At 35.9% G+C, this 19,683-nt stretch overlaps 1 protein-coding gene across 3 annotated transcripts in view; it reads left to right on the top strand.

Annotated features, from left to right (window-relative positions):
* Positions 1-19,683, top strand: part of LOC141518407 (gamma-butyrobetaine dioxygenase-like) — a 117,278-nt gene that overhangs the window by 92,484 nt on the left and 5,111 nt on the right. For all 3 annotated transcript variants that reach the window (XM_074230399.1, XM_074230401.1, XM_074230400.1), the window contains exons 6-7: positions 1,721-1,826; positions 11,355-11,551. In XM_074230399.1, the coding sequence (XP_074086500.1) occupies positions 1,721-1,826; positions 11,355-11,551 (303 nt within the window). The remainder of the gene's footprint in view (positions 1-1,720; positions 1,827-11,354; positions 11,552-19,683) is intronic.

Consider the following 19,683-nt stretch of genomic DNA (forward strand, 5'->3'; position numbering starts at 1 on the left):
GGATGAAACTGAATTTTTATTCAATAAGATATTCTCAACTGATAGGAGAGTTGTGATTTTGCTATATTTTAAAGAAAAGACACTGCCATAATTTATATTCTTCTTATAAGGTGTTTTTTAATTCCTTAGCATAGAGATCTATCTCTACTTAATAATAAATTCTCCCTCTAACTGAAGAGCTGAAGGAAGCATGTAATATTTATTGACTGTAACATAACAACATAGGTAAAATTATGACATGATATAATATATAATACAATAATGTAATGTAACACAATTTAGTATGATATGGAATATAATCTAAATAATAATTTATTCCTCTGATATGAGATAACTCCCAACTTTAAGAAATTTACATTTTAGTAGGGGAAATAAGACATATACACATAATAGGCCCTTAATATGAACTCCTTGAGGGTAGAACTTGTTTCATTCTTTGCATTTGAATCATCAGTAACTGACAGAGTGACTGGCATATAGTAGGCGCTTATTAAACAGATGCTTCATAAATGCCTGTTGGCTCACTGGCATGTTTATTTTTAAAATAATAATAATTACCTATATGAGTGAAATAATGCTTCAAGAGTTCAGTTATAATAGAGAACATTTTAAGTTGAAATGCTCAATGAAATGTTTGAGCTAAAAACAAAACTAAAAACCATAACATATATGTAAGATAGAGTAAGCATGGTTGAATGATAATTTATCTAACAAGTATCTAGGGGTATTAGTGGACCCACAAGCTCACTCATGTGATAGATAAACAAACAGAAAAAATAGTAGCCCAAGAAAAATAAAAGAAAGCTGTCAGGTCAATGATTCTGTATGTTGACCTGCATTCTGCCATAGCCATGCCCTAACAAGATTTAGCTTGGGCGCCACATTTTAGGGAGCATGTTGCTCCATTGGAAAGAACTCAAAGGAGAATTACCTAATGATGAAGGTCCTGGAGATCATGCCTTATAAAGAACAGTTACAGGGAATGAAAATATTTAGCCTGAAAATGAGCAGTCTAAGCTAGGACATAGCAGTTGTCATTAACTTTGTACAAAGCTGTCATGTAGAAAAGAGATTCTATTCTTTGGGCTTGGCTTTCTTGGCTATGTGTCCCTAGTGCTTTGTCCAGAGAATACATGCTTATTGGAGAGGACTGGAGAGACCTATTTAAAAAAAAAAACTATTGAGACTTTAGACAGACTTGGAAATGCCAAGGCTAGAGGTCAGTTTCCATATGCATATCTATACATATGTGCATAAAATCAAGAAATAACACCAAAATATTCATACAACAGCTGGAGTAAATTATAGGATAGGATTGCTCATGAGCATCAAAACGTCATAAAGAAATTACCTCACATCAATCAAACTAAAGACTGAACATGAGCCCCAATAAGAAAAGGGATCTTCTCTGGAACCCCATGGCTATAGGTACATTCCAGCAAGCCCACATCCCCAACCGATGATAAAGTTTGTTGGATAAAAAGCATTTGTGCTTTGCCTCTTTACAAGGAGTGGGAATAGGAGAAACCCTTCTGCCAGGAGCTGAATGGAGCAGAACAGGACCACAGGGATTCCCTTTCCAGTCATCAACATCATCCACCACTCCAAAGTCTATTCTGAAAAGACCCAGAAGCCTCTGGGTATTGAGTTCATACTTTCACGTTTTGTCTGTCTGACTTGGCAGCAGCCTCTGCAAACATGTGTTTCTCTTATTTTACAGACACACTTGGCAAGTACAAGACAAAATCGATGCGAATAATGTGGCTTACACAACTGGAAAGCTAAGTTTTCACACAGATTATCCGGCACTACATCATCCACCTGGGGTAAGGTGAGCCTGATCACTTTTTCCACAAAACAGGCCAGGGAACTGGATTTTTCCAATCTTTTTGAAGCCAAATGATTATTGGTTCATTGTGTGTGTATATATATGTGTGTGAGAAACACACACACATATATATACATATACAACTCTCATTACAGACAATAGACACACTAGTGAAATTTGTACATATACCTCTCAATTATAGCCAATATACACAATACTGAAACAAGCATTAATGTATGATATAGACACATATATGCATGTAATATATATATATATATACATATATGCACATCAGTGAAAACTTGTCATTTATCAAGGAAGGTTTCTAAGGTTGCTATAGAAATGGTGGATCTCCAAAGTCTCTTTCAATTGTGAAATTCTGAATCTATGGCACAATTGTCATTGAATTATATCTGAGTATAGAGTCTATATATGTATACATGATATACATATTGTAAACAATAGAAAAATGTGTGTGTGTACGTATTTGTACATATATTTATCTGTGTGTATGACCCCCCTTGAATATATTCTATTAGATGTTAAATTATCACTTCTCAAAAAATGTCAAAAGAATGTAGCTATAGATATGGATTAAACTATACTATATCTTCAGGATTACCTTTTCATTCTGAGGTTCTAATTTTGTTTGTGTGTGTGTGTGTCTGTGTGTGTGTGTGTGTGCATTACATGTGGGTCAGGAATTCTTAAATTAGCAGCTGTGAACCTTTTCAAATATATTTTGATAGCTTAACCTCAATATAATTGGTTCCCTCTTCAACTTTTATATTTGATTTTATGCATTTAGAAAAATTATGCTGAGGAGGAAAAGTCCAGAGGTTTTGCCATGATGTAACAAAGATTAAGAAATCTAATCTAAATTTATTCTTACAGACAAGTGAGACAGCTTTGAAAATAATATGTTGAATTTATGCATATATATATATATATATATATATATATATATACATACACATACACCAGAGTTGCAGACTCACATACAAGTCTTTTGTGTATAGAAATGTTTATTTGTGGGAAGGAGAGAGGAAGAGGGGAAAAGAGGGGGAAGGGAGAGAGAGATTGTGTGGGGAGGGGAGGGGGAGGGGGAGAGAGGAAGGAAGAGAAAGGGAAGAAGAGACAGCAAGAGAAGGGGGAGGTGACATGGTGCTTAGAGTTAGGAAGACCCAACTTCAAATCCAACCTCAGTAACTAGTTGTGTGACCCTGAGCAAATCACTTAAGCCTCTTTGCTTCAGTTTTCTTCAGCTATAAAATAAACTGGAAAAGGAAATAGCAAACCACTCTAGTATCTAGTATCACAAAAACACTAAATGGGATCATAGTCAGATATAAGTGAAAAACACCAGCTATGTATGTGTATGTATATAGACATATATCTGTGTATGTATATAGACACATATATGCATTTATTCAATGGAACAATTCCTCAGTAAAAATATTTTTCAAATAATGTCAGTAAGAAGCATTGTATGATGTAGGAAAGCATTTGTTTTTGAGTCAGAATAGCTGAGCTAAAAATCTCAGTTCTATCATTTACTACCTGGATGACCTTGGTCAAAGTGCCTAGCATCTCTGAGCCTCAGTTTACACATCTGCAAAATGAGGGAGGTGAGTAGGTTGGATAACCTTCAAGGGCTACTTCTAATTCTAAATATATGATCCTATGATCATCATTAACACATTCTAACCAAACCTGCCTACAACACTGGGTAAATATATCCAAATAACATCACCTAGCTGATCACAGATTTTTAACATTGTTTATATGGAATTATTCAATCCCCTGTAATATAATTTCACCTATATTCATATTTTTGTAGAAACAGTAAATTACTTTAGGCAATATATACCTATATATTCATATTTAACTTTTTGCCAAATTAATAATGAAGTTCAGTTTATAATTTATTACATTTCACCATTTTGCTAGGCATATGAACAAATAAGACACTGACTGTGCTCGATATTAGGATACGAAGAGCGAAATAGGTCCAGCTCATAAGAAATTTGCAACTTAATGAAGGAAAGAATGAATCCACAAACAGCTAGGACAAAGGCATGTGAAAGAACTGTAGAAGTCTACACAAAATTAAGGAAGAAAACTCTTTGCCTGTATCATAGAGGAAATAACAACTTAGTTGTACACTGAAGGAAAATCATCAGATGAAAATAAAAAGTTGATGACAATTCCATTCCAGACATGAGGAATTATGTGGGCAAAGGAACAAGAACTGAAGCTGGAAGGACAAGTAAAGGAACAATTACAATGTACCACTGGGTGTCCTGGCGGATAAGAGACCTGGACTAGGAGTCAGGAACACCTGTGTCTAAATACAGCCTCAGACACTATACCCTCAGTTTCATTTTCCTTATTTGTAAAAATGGGGTTAATAATAGTACCTTCCCATCAAATGAGATGGTAATAGATGTATAGCTTTTTACAGGTCTTAATGAACTATATAAATGCTAGTTATTATCATCATCATCATTATTCTTAAAAAGAAAAATTAATCTGGAACTCACAGCATGTGGAATCATAGGACATATATTTAGATCTGGAAAGGTCCTTGACTCCACAAATCCAAGCCCCCATTTTACAACTGTCCAGTTATATGAACTCAGGGTCATAGACTCTTTAGGTACTTAAAGTAGGATTTGTATGAAGCTATTCCTGATTCCCAGTCCAGTATGCTTTCCATTATACCACGATGAATGAGAATAGTATAAGATAAGGCTGGATAGGTAGGTTAGAACTCATTTAGTATCTATATCATAAGATAATTCAATGGACAAATGGAACACCATTGAAAGCTTTTGAATACAGGAGTGAGATACTCTTAGAAATGCATCAGGATTATTTAAACACTGGCATGGAAGACCAGAGATTGAGATTTAGAACTAAAATGGACCGTGCAGGTCTTCTAGTCCAACACCTCACTTTAGTTGAGGATACTAAAGGAAAATGAAGTTACTTGTCCAAGGTCACACAGGAAGTAATCATTAGGGATTCGAACCCAGTTTCCTAACTCCAGAGTCAAAGTTTTTTCCAGTTAGAGGGTGTATAGCCCAATCTCTTCGGATTTGGATAATTCACATTTTGTCTCTAATTTCCAATATTTATTGAATTCCTGGTACGTATGAAAGGAATAGAGAACTGAGTTCTGAACCAGAGAGTTGGTTTTATGCCCTCCTAACATAGATTGTGTGGTCACTTAGCTTTCCGATTTCTCAGATTCCTCTCTAAAAGTTTGTGATGCAGAAAAGATGCCCACATGTATTAGGAGAGTGAGTTGCTTACCCAGAGTTCACTACATGATGAAATCATAGGTTTCATTAATCTCCTCCCCCAATGAAAATAATCTTCCTGTGCATAAACCAGCAAGATATGGCTTCTATACTTTATGTGGGTCTTGCAAATATAAGAGCTATCAATACAATAAGAAAAAAGAACAATGTGTTCAGTATGTGCTAATAAATTTCAGGCAGAAGATAAAATTATTGTGATATGGCATCATGAGGGGAGATGTTAAAGACAGGACTAGAATTGGTCTTTTGATGGACTTAGACAAGCAGAAATGAAGTATAGATACTCTCTCCATTTAACATGGCCTACTATCTCCCTAACTTAGTCAATAGTCAAAAATATATTATCATTATAGCTCTTGACATATACATTTACATACCCCCCTAGTCTCTAGGCTTAGATAGAGTTGCCCTCAGAGGACAGCCCTTAGTCATTGCCAGACCCAGAGTTGAGTCCTCTCCATGTTGGCAGGGCCTCTTGAAACCCATACCCCACTTGGCATGGTCTTTGAGAATCTCAGGGTCACCTCCATGATACACTGAGACACTGGAGAGGGTTCTTCATTATGACAACTAATGCTGCCAGTCTAATATTTGACTTCACATGTTTTAAATTACTGTGTTGATTCCAAAATACCACATGTGTTCTTTGAACTAAATGATGACAGAGAAGTGACCCTCCAGAGGCACCTTTGGGGGGGGGGGGGGAGACACAATGTGATTTGTTCTAAACATGGTCTGACTTTGGAATCTAGTAACCTCTTAAAGTCCAGGGGTTAAATGCCAGACTGATCAGCTCATCCTTTTCTCTGCCAAAGGCCAACTCAGAAAGAGGGGAAACAGTGTTTTAGAGGAAGACACCCTCAAACTTATACTGCCTTTCACAAAGTTACATATTTTTTCTGGGACATAATCTTAACTTACATAAAATTGATTAAATAGACTCCAAGCATTTCCCTAATGTCTTACATTTGAACAGCTCTTGATAGATTTATTTTATAAACTGCTTTCACATGCTTCTTATTAGAGTCTCCCAAAAACTCTGCAAGACACAACCACAATTTTTTAGAAAGAGAGGGGATCTTAAGGACTATCTGGTCAGTAATTTGAATTTACTTATGTACATTATATGTAAATTTTCTTCTGTGTATATGGGTTTTGTTTCCACCCAATAGAAAGAAAGCTCTTTGTTTCTATAATCCCTAATACATTGGACAACACACAGTATGTGCTTCATGAATTTCAATTTCAATTGATATTCACAAATAATTGCCTAATAATGTTCAAGGCATCATTGGGATCTGCATGAGACAAAGTTCCAATGAGTAATAATTTCTGACCTCATAGAGTTTACACTTTATAGTTTAACTTATTTTACACTCCTTTATCCTAGCAAAATTATTGCGCTAATAGCAAATAATAATCTGTATAACTAATCGCTGCCCTGAGTCCAGGTTAGACCAGAACTCTTTCTATTCCATCTTCCAAATTATGAGTCATAATTCTTCACTGAAGCCAGGCTAGATCAAAATCTTTCTATTTAGTCCCTTGAGTTTGGAGTTAGAGTTTGAGTTCATACAATATGATTATATTGTAGAATTATATTGTAGGTTCCTTCATTTCAGGTGCTGTGATTCAGACAGGTTTTTTCACAACTCCTCACATTTCCCCATCATTTGGCATAGTGACTTGCACAAGATAGGTGTTCGACAAGTATCTATTTCTGCATGAAAAATCTGGACAAATTCCCAAGTTTTCCTCTTTGTTTGGCTAATATGATATGGCAAAATAGTGAGAAATAACAAACAAGATTTGCCAACTCTCAGATTCCTGACCCCCCCAAAAAAGACTTTGAAAAATTGTATGACATATGAAGAGATTTCTGGTAGAGCTTGATTCTCAAAATCTTTAGCTCCAATGGAATAGTAGTTAACCTGGGTAGAATTCAAGTTTCCACTTTTTAAAAAAAAAAAATGTCTAGTGCATAAAATTATTTCAAAGCAATGGGTTGAAATTTTCATGTTAACAAGCAAGTCAAACATTTGAAGTTGGAGTATTTTTGCCCCTCCTAAACAGGTACCAAGTGGTCCAGGTGACGAATTAGTTACCTGTTGAGAATTCATTTTGATCAAAATCGCTATCATGGGTCAGGAAGAGTGGGTTCACTTCATTAATTCAAACCACATGCTGTTTAGCTCATTGTCTTTATCCACGCCAAAAATCACATGCTGTTACAAAGTAACATAAAAAGGCTTTTCAGCTCAGAATGGCTTGCATAGAATAAAATTTGGTTTTATGTATGTCAGACACATATTAACCATTTGGATTAGCACAAGTGTTAAGTTGTCTGGCTCTTACATTTAAATTCTTTCACAAAATTATATTAAAAAATCTAGATGGCAAAAATGTCCATGGTTCTTACCATATGTAAAAGAAATCATCTGGATTTTTTAAGAGTTTTAGTCCTAAAATGTGCAGTTCTCTTATGTTAAAATCTAAAAAAGTGATTTTAAGAACTTTTTTTTTTTTACTTTCCTGAAGGATACCTTTATACCATATTATCATCATGGAATTTCACTTATTTTGATATTAATTTTTCTCTTAATTTTTTTCCTAATTATATCACTTAATTCTCCACCATTATGGAAAAACCAGTTTCTTTTTAGAGTTATTTATTTTTTACCAAGTTAAATGATATTTACATATGCAAAGTAGATCAGAAAAAGATTATCTATGAAACTCCAAGTCTCTGTGATGCAGACTTTGCTTTTATTTTGGCATAAATAGTAAATTCAATATGCAACTTTCAAAGTTTTCCTGCTTGTCTATAACTCCTTCTGGTCTTCCTTATGTTTCCATCTCATGTGGGGGAAGAGAAAGCATGTTATTATCTCTTCACACCCTCCCCCCCAATTAAAAAGAAAAGAAAAAAAGAAAATCCTTATAACTAATACACAGTTATTTAAGGCAAATTTCCACATTTAGCCATGTCCAAAAATGTATGTCTACTTCTGAATCCATCACCTCTCAAGAAGTATTAGAATATGAGTTCCTTGAAAGCAAGAAGCATATTTTCCCCTAGTGGTGCCTGGCATATATAAAAGCTTGTGGAATGATCAGTTGGAATCATGATAGATCATCGTATTGATCAGCATTCTTAAGACTTTCAAAATTTCTTTCCAACTTTGTCATTGTAAAAATTGTTTTCCTGGCTCCCTTCGACTCTACTTCAGGTCCCGGAGGTCTTTCCAGGTTTCTCTGAAATCATCCATCGCGTCTTCTTCAAGTACAATAATATTCTATTTCATTCCATAATTTATTCTCCTATTACTATTTATTAGGAAGGGGAAAATAGCCACAACAAAGAACATTGTAAATATTTTTGCAGAGCTAAGTCCTTCTCATCTTTATTTCTTTAGGTCATAAAATTTAGGCTACAGGTCTAGTGATGGCATCACTGGGTCAAAGGGTGTACTCAATTCTGTGATGTTTTGGGGTACATCTCCCAATTGCTTTCCAGAATAGCTGAACTAACTTACAACTGTACCAACATGTATTAATGTAATATAAATAAATGCCACATTTATTCTTTTCTCTTTTTGTCACCTTTGCCAATTTGATGTGAGTATGAGGAAGACAAAGGGCTTTGTGAAATTTGGGGACTTTTTTGCATCCCTGAAGATCTGAAGAACTTAGGATATTTTCTTCTTTCTTTATCTTTTTAGATCTCCAAGTTAGTTATAGGACCAGTGGTGCTATCATAACGTCAACTGTTATGCACAATTTGGTGACTTTGGGGATCATAGTTCTATATGTCTTTCCAGAAAGGCTGTAATAAATTGATGCTCCTGGTTTTGCACATCTCATTCAATATTTGCCATTTTCTTTTCTTTTCTTTCCTTGGCATCTTTGTCAATCTGATGTGGTATGAGGTGAACAATTTTTTTGATTTCCATAAAGATTGTGACATCAGATGACTCTTCCTATTCTTGTTTCTTTAATCAGCTTGATCTTTGGGATAATATTATTATTGTTAATACATTTTGTCCAACAATGGAAGTTTTTGTATATAATGCTTGTATAAAATGCTCAAATAGAATCTAAGTTCTTTGAGAGCAGGCCTGCTTCATCTTTGTCTATATGTTTCCAAATTCTAACATATGATAGGTCCTTAATAAATATTTGATGATAAAATTATTGATTTATATTACAAAGCAGCAAATAATGAATTCCTCTGAAATGGAGCATTATTCAAATTCTCACTTTGTCATTTCTTCTAGTCTGGAGCCAGTTACTGTATTTTATATAATTATAACTTTCAGTGTTACAGATTTGAATACATAGTGTGAATTGCATACGTTCCCTATTGAACCTTGTGACAATCCTGTGAGGTTAAATAATTACTGTAATTATTCACCCCATTTTAAGGATGAGAAAATGATAAATGAAATGAATTGTCCATTGTCACATAATTATTCAGTGTGAGGGGGGAGAGTAAAAAGAATTATGCAGTTTTCTTCCCATTTTGACAAGATTGACTCTCAGTTACTCAGAAAGTCAAAGAGAGGAGTCCTTCATGAGTTAATGCTGTTCCTTCCTCCCAAGCTTTGTATACTGTATGAGGCTTTCCCCTCTCCCATCTTCAGGTCTCAGTGGGACTCAAGGGATTGTTATATTTGGTCTGTTGATGGAGAGAGGCAGGGAAACCAAGTAAATTAATTTTAAAATTCCTTTTTACTGGACCTGCTACTTTCTAATATCTGAATTTGGTCATGTTTGGCTCTCTCATTCAGGGACCCTTCAGCCAGACATTGGCTTTCATTTTTATTTTACTTTGGCATGTACCGTTTTCACAGCTGAATGATGTTAAATGTCTTCTTCCTGCTGAAAATAATTCTCTATATTTAGTTTTACAAAAACTTCCACATTGATAATAAAAATACATCATATATCCAACTAACACAAAAGAACTTCTCCCAGAACAATATGAAAAAATTAGTGGATTTTTCAATTTTTCTAAAATTCTCATCCCTAATATATATTTTAGTATAAAACTGACGAATACTTTATCTCTCTTCCATTTCCTTGTCCAACAGCCTAGCTGACTATGGTCATGATTACCATTTCAATGATACCACCATAAAAGTCTTTTCAGTATTATTCCTTCCTTATGTGTGTCTCTCTCTCTCTCTGATCCAATCTGTCCCAGTGTAATGATCTCTTAAACATTAATCATATCACTCCCCTACAGAAGGAGAGCATTGTGTAGCTCCCTACTGCTTATAAAATAAAAGTCCAAATTTCTTGGTCTGATATGAGACCCCCCTACAACTTGGCTTCAACCTACTCTTTGATTTAATTTCTGACTCCATGTCTGCCATAGTTGATATGGTTTGCTCACTTACTCTAAAATACACCTTGAACTTTTCTCCTCTTTGTTTTGGAATGAATGAATGAAAAAGCATTTAAGTTTTTATCATGTGTCAAGCACTAGGGGTGCAAATAAAAAAGTAATTTATGCCCTCGAGGAGCTTACATTCCAAGAGGTCAACATATATAGAGGCTGTGATGGCCAGTGGAACTTGGGTTTGAGAAAGTACCAGTGGATACAGAGGGAGTAGGTGGGATCACATCATATCCACTAAGAATGGTAACTTTTTGGTATGATTCTCAAACTTTTGTGCATCTTGAACTTCATACAACAAATCTCATCGCCCTGCCAATCCTTTTCCATTATCTAAAACTACACACCCTTTAAGGTCCCCAGTTTGTCCATGCAGCTATCTGCCAAATTAGAGCGATCTCCCTCCCTTGACTAATAACACATTGACTGCGTCATGTAATATGCAATGAGTCCTATACCACTCGCTCTTTAATATTTCTTTAGTGTTAACCTAAATTGTCATCAAAATCTCATACTGTTGTTTAACCTACTAGTCAATCAAGGAATATAGATTAAACACTTATTATGTGTGAGGGATTGTGTTAATTGTTTGCAACAAGTTATGAATAGTATATAAACTCTTGGAAGGCAAGGGTAGACCGAGTTTGCCATGCCTATTATTCCTTGATCACAAAAGGTTTGTAATAAATTTTAAATACCATTCTTGAGTCACTCCTCATCAGGGGGGCCAAAAAAACTGTTCTTAATCAAAGGACATTTATAATTGTCTTCTAAAAACTATTTCTCCATTTGATTACAGGTTCAATTCCTTCACTGCATAAAGCAAACAGCCACTGGTGGGGAAAGTGAAATTGTGGATGGATTTAATGTATGCCGACAGCTAAAGGAACAAAATCCTAAGGCATTCCAGATCCTCTCCTCGACCTTTGTTGATTTTACAGATATCGGGGTTGACTTCTGTGACTTCTCAGTGCAGTCCAAGCACAAAATTATAGAGTGAGTAGTGTCTTTTGAGATAATGTGAATTATTAAATGGATAACATTAGAACTTATAAACTGGAATATTGAAATATAAGTTGGGTTCACTGAGAACAAATCACTGCCAAAGTCATCTCATTTCCTGTCATGATTGTTGTATTGAACTAGAAAGTACTATATATCCAGGGTATTAGTTTCTCATAGATTCAGAACTAGAAGGAATCTTCTTCAAGATTTCCAGTATCCCAATGGATAAAAATAAAGTATGTTAGTAGTTAGATAGATTTATGGTCACTTGAATCTCTGCCTCAGTTTCCTCATATGTAAAATAGAGATAAAAATCTTCTGAGTTGCTATGAAATAATGAGATGCTATTTACAAAACATTTTTCAAACTTAAAGGGCTATATAAATATTAGATATTATTAATAGCTAATTGATTATATATTAATGGAACAAAAATATCAACATCAGCCTGAACCCAATCCAGTCTCTAGTGGCATGCTACATTCTGCTCAACTTCTTTTAGCAAAGATTTAAAGATTTAAAATATATTTTATCAGATTTGTGGATGACACAAAGTTTGAAAGGACTATCAAAGACACTGGATGAGAAAAATTAAAATTCATAGAGATTTCAATAGATTAGAACAAATATAAAGATATCTATTATTCACTTAACATGAATGAACAAATGTAAAGTCCTGCATATGGAAAAAAATAAATTGCTTAAATCAAGAACGGAGAAAGGATATGACTTGGTAGCTCTTGTGTGACAAAGACAAGGCAATTTTTGTGTATCACAAGCTTAATATGAGTCAATAGTGTGATGTAGCCCCTCATAAATCAAATGCAATCAATCTTAGATTCCACAAAAAGCAGCATAGAGGGCAGCTAGGTGGCGCAGTGGATAAAGCACCGGCCCTGGAGTCAGGAGGACCTGGGTTCAAATCCGACCTCAGACATTTAATAATTACCTAGCTGTGTGGCCTTGGGCAAGCCACTTAACCCCATTGCCTTGAAAAATCTAAAAAAATAAAAATCAGTATAGATTCTACAGTATTGGTAGCAATTGTTCCATTATGTTCTAGGCTAATTAGACCACCTATGGAGCATTATGTTCAGTTCTGGGACTATCTTGATCAATAAACACATATCCAAAGGAGAGAAATCAGGATGGGGAGGAGACCGAGAGAAGAAATGCTAGGTGAGCTTGAGGGGCTTGCTCTTCAATTCAATAGTATACCCCAAGCCTCTGGCCTTGAATGTGGTCCCCAAAATTCTGCCAGTCTAGCAGAGGAAATTATCTTAGGTCATATGCCTGTTGACAGAAGTCATATCTAACAAGCTAATCAAAAAAAATTATCCCAGAAGCCACCATTCATGTGATCTTAAGAAAGCCACTATGCTTCTTAGAAACTCTTTCTATTACTACACACACACACACACACACACACACACATACACACACACACACACATATATATATATATATATATATATATATATATATATATATATATGGAGAGAGAGAGAGAGAGAGAGAGAGAGAGAGAAAAGCAATGTGACATTGTTGACAGTGATCTGACCTTGGAGTCAAATTCTGGGTTCAAGTCCCTGGGTTTGATTACTTAGGGAAATTCACTTAATCTTTCAGTTCCACAGATAACTCTTTAAGAATTGTTATTGCTGGGGCAGCTAGGTAGTGCAATGGATAGAGCACCGGCCTTGGAGCCAGGAGTACCTGAGTTCAAATCCAGCCTCAGACACTTAATAACTACCTAGCCGTGTGGTCTTGGGCAAGCCACTTAACCCCACTGCCATCCAAAAAAAAACTAAAAAAAAAAAAAAGAATTGTTACTGCTATTGTTGTCCTTCATTTTTGAAGGGGACAAGTGTCATCATAGCCAATGTCTTGACTCATGTATGAATTGAATTTGAGAGATAGAGATGCACAATGCTGTCAATCTTATACTATCTTCTTGAGTCATCAAAAATCAGTGGTAGGACAAAAGACTGGGGATGACCCAGGATACAGTGATGAGCTTGGCATCTTTGATGCCTGACCAAGTCATCTTCATGGTCCCATACACTCACTGCTGTAAATTATAGTCAGTAAGTCGGTAAGCATTTTTAACCACCTACTTTGCATCAGTCCCTATCGAAGCACTGGGAATTCTAAGAAAGCAAAATTAGTCCCAACTTTCAAGGAGCCTACAGGCTAGTAGCAGGTAAGACAACATGGAAACAGCTATGTAAAAACAAACTATTTACAGGATAAATTAGAGGTGATCAGAAGAGGTAAGACATTAGAATTGAGGTTGATTTGGAAAGGTTTACTGTAGAAGATGAGATAGTATCTGGGTCCTGAAGAAAGCAGAGATGAAGGAGAGTTTTTGACTCCTGAGGGACAGAGAAGGTGACCAGAACCAAGAGATGGAGAAAGAGGAATAGCAAAGAGGCCAGTGTCACTTAATCCCAGATTATTCAGGATTGAGGAAGGTCCTCATTCAAGTATTCCTAGTGTCTAGTACAATGACTGCCACAGAGTAGGCACTGATGAATCGCTTGTTGAATTGCCTATTGACTAAGAAGATTGGGAAGATGGGGCAGCAAAGTAGGAGAGGAGGAAAGTGGGCCACTTAGAAAGAGCTTTGAAGGTCAAATGACAAACACAATTTTAAACTTGCTCCTGGAGGCTACAGGGAACCACTGGAATAACTCCAGAAGCAATTAGAAAATCCTCTGTTTCACATTTGAAGCTTTGTGTAACCTGTCCCCCCTCCATCTTTCCATTTTCTTATACCATCTGTCCCCCCGTGTACTCTATGATCCAATGACACCAGGCTTCTTGCTGCTTCTAGGACAAAAGTCACTCCATCTTCCAATTCCAAGCATTTTTACTGCTTTTCCCCAAGCCTGGAATGCTCTCCCTCCTCATCTCTGCCTCCAGACTTTCTTCAAGTCCCAGCAGAAGTCCCACCTTCCAAAAGAAGTCTGTCCTCTTTCCCCTAATTTCTAGAACCTATCTTCTAGGACATTTAGGTGGATAGAGCACCAGACCTCAAATCCAATCTCAGACGCTGGACCCTTACCAATTGTATGATCTTGGGCAAGTCACTTAACTCTGATTGTCTCACCCAGTCATCCTGATTTATATCTGACCACTGGACCTAGATTATTCTGGAGAAGAAAGTAAGGCTGATGACTTTCTACAGCACTCCCTCACTCGAGTCCAATTCCTATGCCTGTCATGCATCACCTCCCTCATGTCATAGTCATCTTTGAGAATAAAGGTCAAACATAATAAGAAGAACCTATCCTCTAGTGATTATTTCTAATTTTTCTTATATATAGCCACTTGTCTATATATAGTTTTCATACTGTCCATCTCATTAGACTGTGGGTTCCTTGAGAGCAGGGGCTCTCTTTTGATATTCTTTACATCTACAATGATTAGCATAGTTCCTGACCCTTAGTAGGCACATAATAAAAGTTTATGAACTGAATGAAGAGAGGTGAGACCTGACCAGACCTGAACTTTAGGATGGTCATTTCAACAATTGACTTAAGGATGGGTTGCAGTGGGGAGAGATTTGTAGCAGGAAAACCAATAGTCTAGGCACAAGGTGATGGGGGCCGCCACCAGGGAGGTGGCAGTGTCAGAGGAGAGAAGGGAGCTTATATGGAATAGAACAGTGTAACAATGTAGCATCTGTAAAGGGAATTTCCTCACTGAAAGTGCCCTATTTCACTGAAATCACAAGTCTAGACCTCCTAAAATAAGAATAATTATAATTATATTTATTATTTAATACTTCAAGATTTGCAACAATAATATATATATATATCATTTTAGATGAGAAGGTTAGACTAAGTAATCTCTCAGATTCCCTTCAATTATCCCATGATTCTAATGGAAAGAAGCATCAAGAAGACAATGAACCTTTAGGATTGTCCATGATGATATGCACTGAGCATACAGGTGCAAAAATGACAGTCCTAGGTGACAAAAGTCCCATCTACGTCTCATCCTTCATGAGTTCAAATCTGGCCTTAGAAGTTACTAGTTGTGTGATCCTGGGCAAGTCACTTAACGCTGTTGACTTGTTTTCTATAAAAATGATTTGGAAAAGAAATGGAAAACCACTCCAGTGTCTTCACCAAGAAATCCCAAAAGGGAATGCAAAGAATCAGACATGACTGAAAAATGACTGAACAACATGGTGATACTCGGAATATAAATGTAAAAATGAATCAGTCCTTACCCTAAAGGAACTTAGATTTTTTTTAAGGGGATACAGATTCACAGATAGGTCAATTAAGGATACAGAAAAAATAACTCTATGTTGATTTGCTTGAGATAATTATGGGGCTCACAAATGGAGATCTCCATCAAGCATCTGAAGATGTGAGCCTGGAGATCTGGGGAGAGGTGAGACCTGGATAGAATCTGCCTGAGATGATAGTTGATTTAGGTTAATGAGATCACCAAGAGTGTGAGAAAAAAGCAAAGAGAGAAGAGAAAGTCTAGGGCAAAACATTAGATTAAAAAATGGAATCCCTGTTCTCATTCTGAATCTAACCCTAACTTGCTCCACCACCTTGACATAGTATAATTGATAAGGTAGTGGGATAGAGATTTGGAATCAGGAAGTTGTTCATTCATTTCAGACACTCAGTCTGACTCTTTTTTGACAAAGATTTTGGAGTTGTTGGCCATTTCTTTCTCCAACTCATTTTACTGATGTAGAAACTGAGATAAACAGGTTAAGTGACTTGCCCAGGGTCACACAGCTAGAAGTATCTGAGGACATATTCGAACTCACAAAGAGGAGTCTTCCTGTCTCCAGGCCCATCTATGTATCTATATGCACATAAATTAGATTTGAACTCACTCACTTAGCCCGGGCTAAGTCACCAGCCTCACTTTCTAGAAGACCTGAGTTCAGATTCTACCTTACTAGCTAAATGACCCAGGATAAGTCATATACCTCTCTGACCTCATTTTCCTCAACTATAAAATGAGGGACTTAGACTCTATGGCCTCTCAGATTCCGTGTAGCATGAGATTTGTAACCCTATAATGACCCTATGATTTCATCTCTCTGCGTCTCAATTATTTTTGCTGAGTTCGTTTTCTTAGAATTATCTATTACTCCTAAAAATCAAGTATAATTTTTTTAATCCAGTTAATATATGATTTTACTTACTAGACTTCAGGTTAATTGAAGGTTTACAGTACAGATTTATTCATCCATTAAATTATAGGATTGGATTAGGTGATTTTTTTAAAGTCTTATCCAGCTCCCAGAATCTGTGTTTTCTACATTTCTATGAAAGACAGGCAACCAAAGAGAAGCTCAAACCAGTTTTAATTACTTGATGATGTAATTTTCGTGATACAACAAAATGACATTTTTCTTTCCAATAAGAGTAATATAAAAAAACTTGTCTTAGAAAATTCATCAGTATAGTGGAATTTCACTCCAATGAAAAGTCTATGTTATATTAAGTACAGGAAAAATAACTTTCATTGGGTTAGCAATACCAATATTCATAGTTGTAACTTGTGGTAGCCAGTTGCAAAAAGATCATAGAATTTGAGAATTCTGTGAACTCTAGTTGTCGATACTAAAGGATCTTTGGGGCACTGTGTTTGGGATCTTTCAATGTTTTACGCTGTTGTATCCAGTAGAAGGAAAGAGGCATGTTTAATCTGGGAGAAAAAGTCTTTGACATAGGCAAGACTGCTGCCTTCAAATTTACAAAAAGTTATTGTGTGTAAGAAAGTGATTGAGGATAAAATGGTTTATTGGAATCAATGCCAGGTGCTGGCAGATCAATGAGTCCAAGACATGAGTTACAATAGACCTCAACTGTAGTTTATTATATAACTTGGCAAATTCCTTTGCTCAAAAACTTGGGATCTTGGCTCTTAGAACAACCAGCCTTAAAAGGGGTGGAGGAGGGGTTAAGGGGTAGAAAGAGAGAAATGCATCAAATTCTGCCTCATGGCTTCAGTTTTATGGGTCATCCTCTACTCCTTCTCTTCATCTTCTTTTTTACCCACTCTTTCTTATTCCTGGTCCAGAAAGTTTGAATCAATTTGTTCTTTCTGTTCCAAAAGAATTAGATTCTGTCCTTGAGGCTTTGGAACAGACTTTGAAATACTGGTAGTAAGTGAGCTTGAATCTATAATTTGAAGCCAGTGTCTGCTCAATAAGGAAGTCCTGTAAATACCATCCAGACAATGAAAATTGAAGGCACCCAGCACAGGGACAGAGGGAGATAGAGAGAGAGAGAAAATAGAATGGAAAGCAGCTGTAATACAGTGGAAAAACCAGTGTCTTTAGAAGCATGGGACTTGAATCAAAATCTTATCTCAAATGCATACTAGCTATATGATTTGGGGCAAGTCAATTAATTTTCCTGGGCCTCAGTTTATTCATCTGTAAATTGAAAAGGAGTGGTAAACTACCTAGCTTCCAAGATCCCATCCAACTCTATCTCTAAGACACTATGGAAGTTAAGTAGCTGTTTTCTTACAGATAGAAGAATGTTTCAACTTATTCTGTCTTACCTAGAGCAGTCTTCTGTAATTTTGTCAGAGGGGTTCTGTATTTTTCATCAGAGGTGAAACCTCTAGACCACTGAATAACATTTTAAATGCAAAAAATATACATAGGATTACAAAGGAAACCAAATTATATTGGGAAATGATTGTTGTTAAAATGTTCAATTTGTAGACCTCAGTTGCGATTCCTTGGTCTAGAAAAGGGTAGAGATTAAAGGGGACAGATTCGACAATGAAAACAATTTAAAAAATTGAACACACTGCCTTAGTTGAAAACTTTCAGACAGAAGCTTGCTAACTTCTCCTGAGAATTGTCTTTATTCTCTCAACAAAATGGAAGAGGTTAAAATGGACAATCAGTGGGCTTGACTTGGATACCTATTAAGATTCTAATACACAAGATTATGGAATGATTTCTAAACATTTGAGAAGAGAAAAATAAATATAAATATAAAGCCAATATAAATATAAAATCCAACTTGGCTTCCTCAAGATAAAAATCAGATCAGACTAATCTTATTTCCTTTTTGGACAGACTCAACTGGTTGAGAAAGAATGTGCTATAGGTATGTTTTACCTCTATCTTAGGAGAGTATTACACTAAGACTCATGCTAGGATTGTGGAGAAGATGGAAAAAGATGAACTAAATTAGATATAAAGAAGTCAATTTTGGAACTAACTGAATGGTTGGGCCCAAAGAGTAATAATTGAAAGAGTGGTCATTAATGAGGTACCTCATGTAGTTAAATATTCTGACCACTGACAGAGATGAAAGCATCTATGTTTCAAAGGTGATAATAAGCTAGGAAAGGATATTTAACTTACAATATGCTAGAACTTAGATTCAGAAAATCTTGATGGACTAGAAGGTTAGGCCAAATCAAACAACATGAAACTAATAGGGAAAAACAAAGCTATATACTTGACTTCTAAAACACACACACGCGTGTGCACACACACACACACACACAGAGACAGTGGAGAGCACATGGTTAGACAATAATTGGGCTGAAAAAAATCTCAGGGTCTTACTGGACACTTCCTGAAATACATTGTAGTCAGTCATGTTTTATAATAGCTTAAAAAAAAAAGTACATGCAGTACTAGGCTATATTAATAAAGGCAGAGCATTCAGAATGGGAGGGAGGGGTATAATATTTCCAATCTGCTCTGTCCTGGTCAGGTCCCATTTCAAGTACTGTTTAGTACCTTTAAAAAAAAAAAGTATAAATAAGCTCGAATGTGTCCAGAAAAGAGTAACCAGGCTATTTAGAAGGCCGCAAAACATGCCTCATGAAGATAAGTTAAATAAACAGGAATGTTTGGTCTAACTTTAATAGCTTAAAACTGTGTTAAGATTTTTGGGACACTCTGTATTCATAATATTTTGTTTAGGAGAGAGGTGGTGGAGAGAAGGACTAGACTTACTCTTTCTGAACCTGGAAGGCAGAAAAGAGAACAAATTAGAGTTTCAGAAAAGTAAACAAAATGAAATAATATCCATAAAGCATTTTATATAGCCTTAGAGATTGTGAGCTTCTGAAGAGCAGAAATTGTCTTTGATATTCTCTACT

The sequence above is a fragment of the Macrotis lagotis genome, chromosome 3, assembly GCF_037893015.1.
Source record: "Macrotis lagotis isolate mMagLag1 chromosome 3, bilby.v1.9.chrom.fasta, whole genome shotgun sequence".
NCBI lineage: Eukaryota > Metazoa > Chordata > Mammalia > Peramelemorphia > Peramelidae > Macrotis > Macrotis lagotis.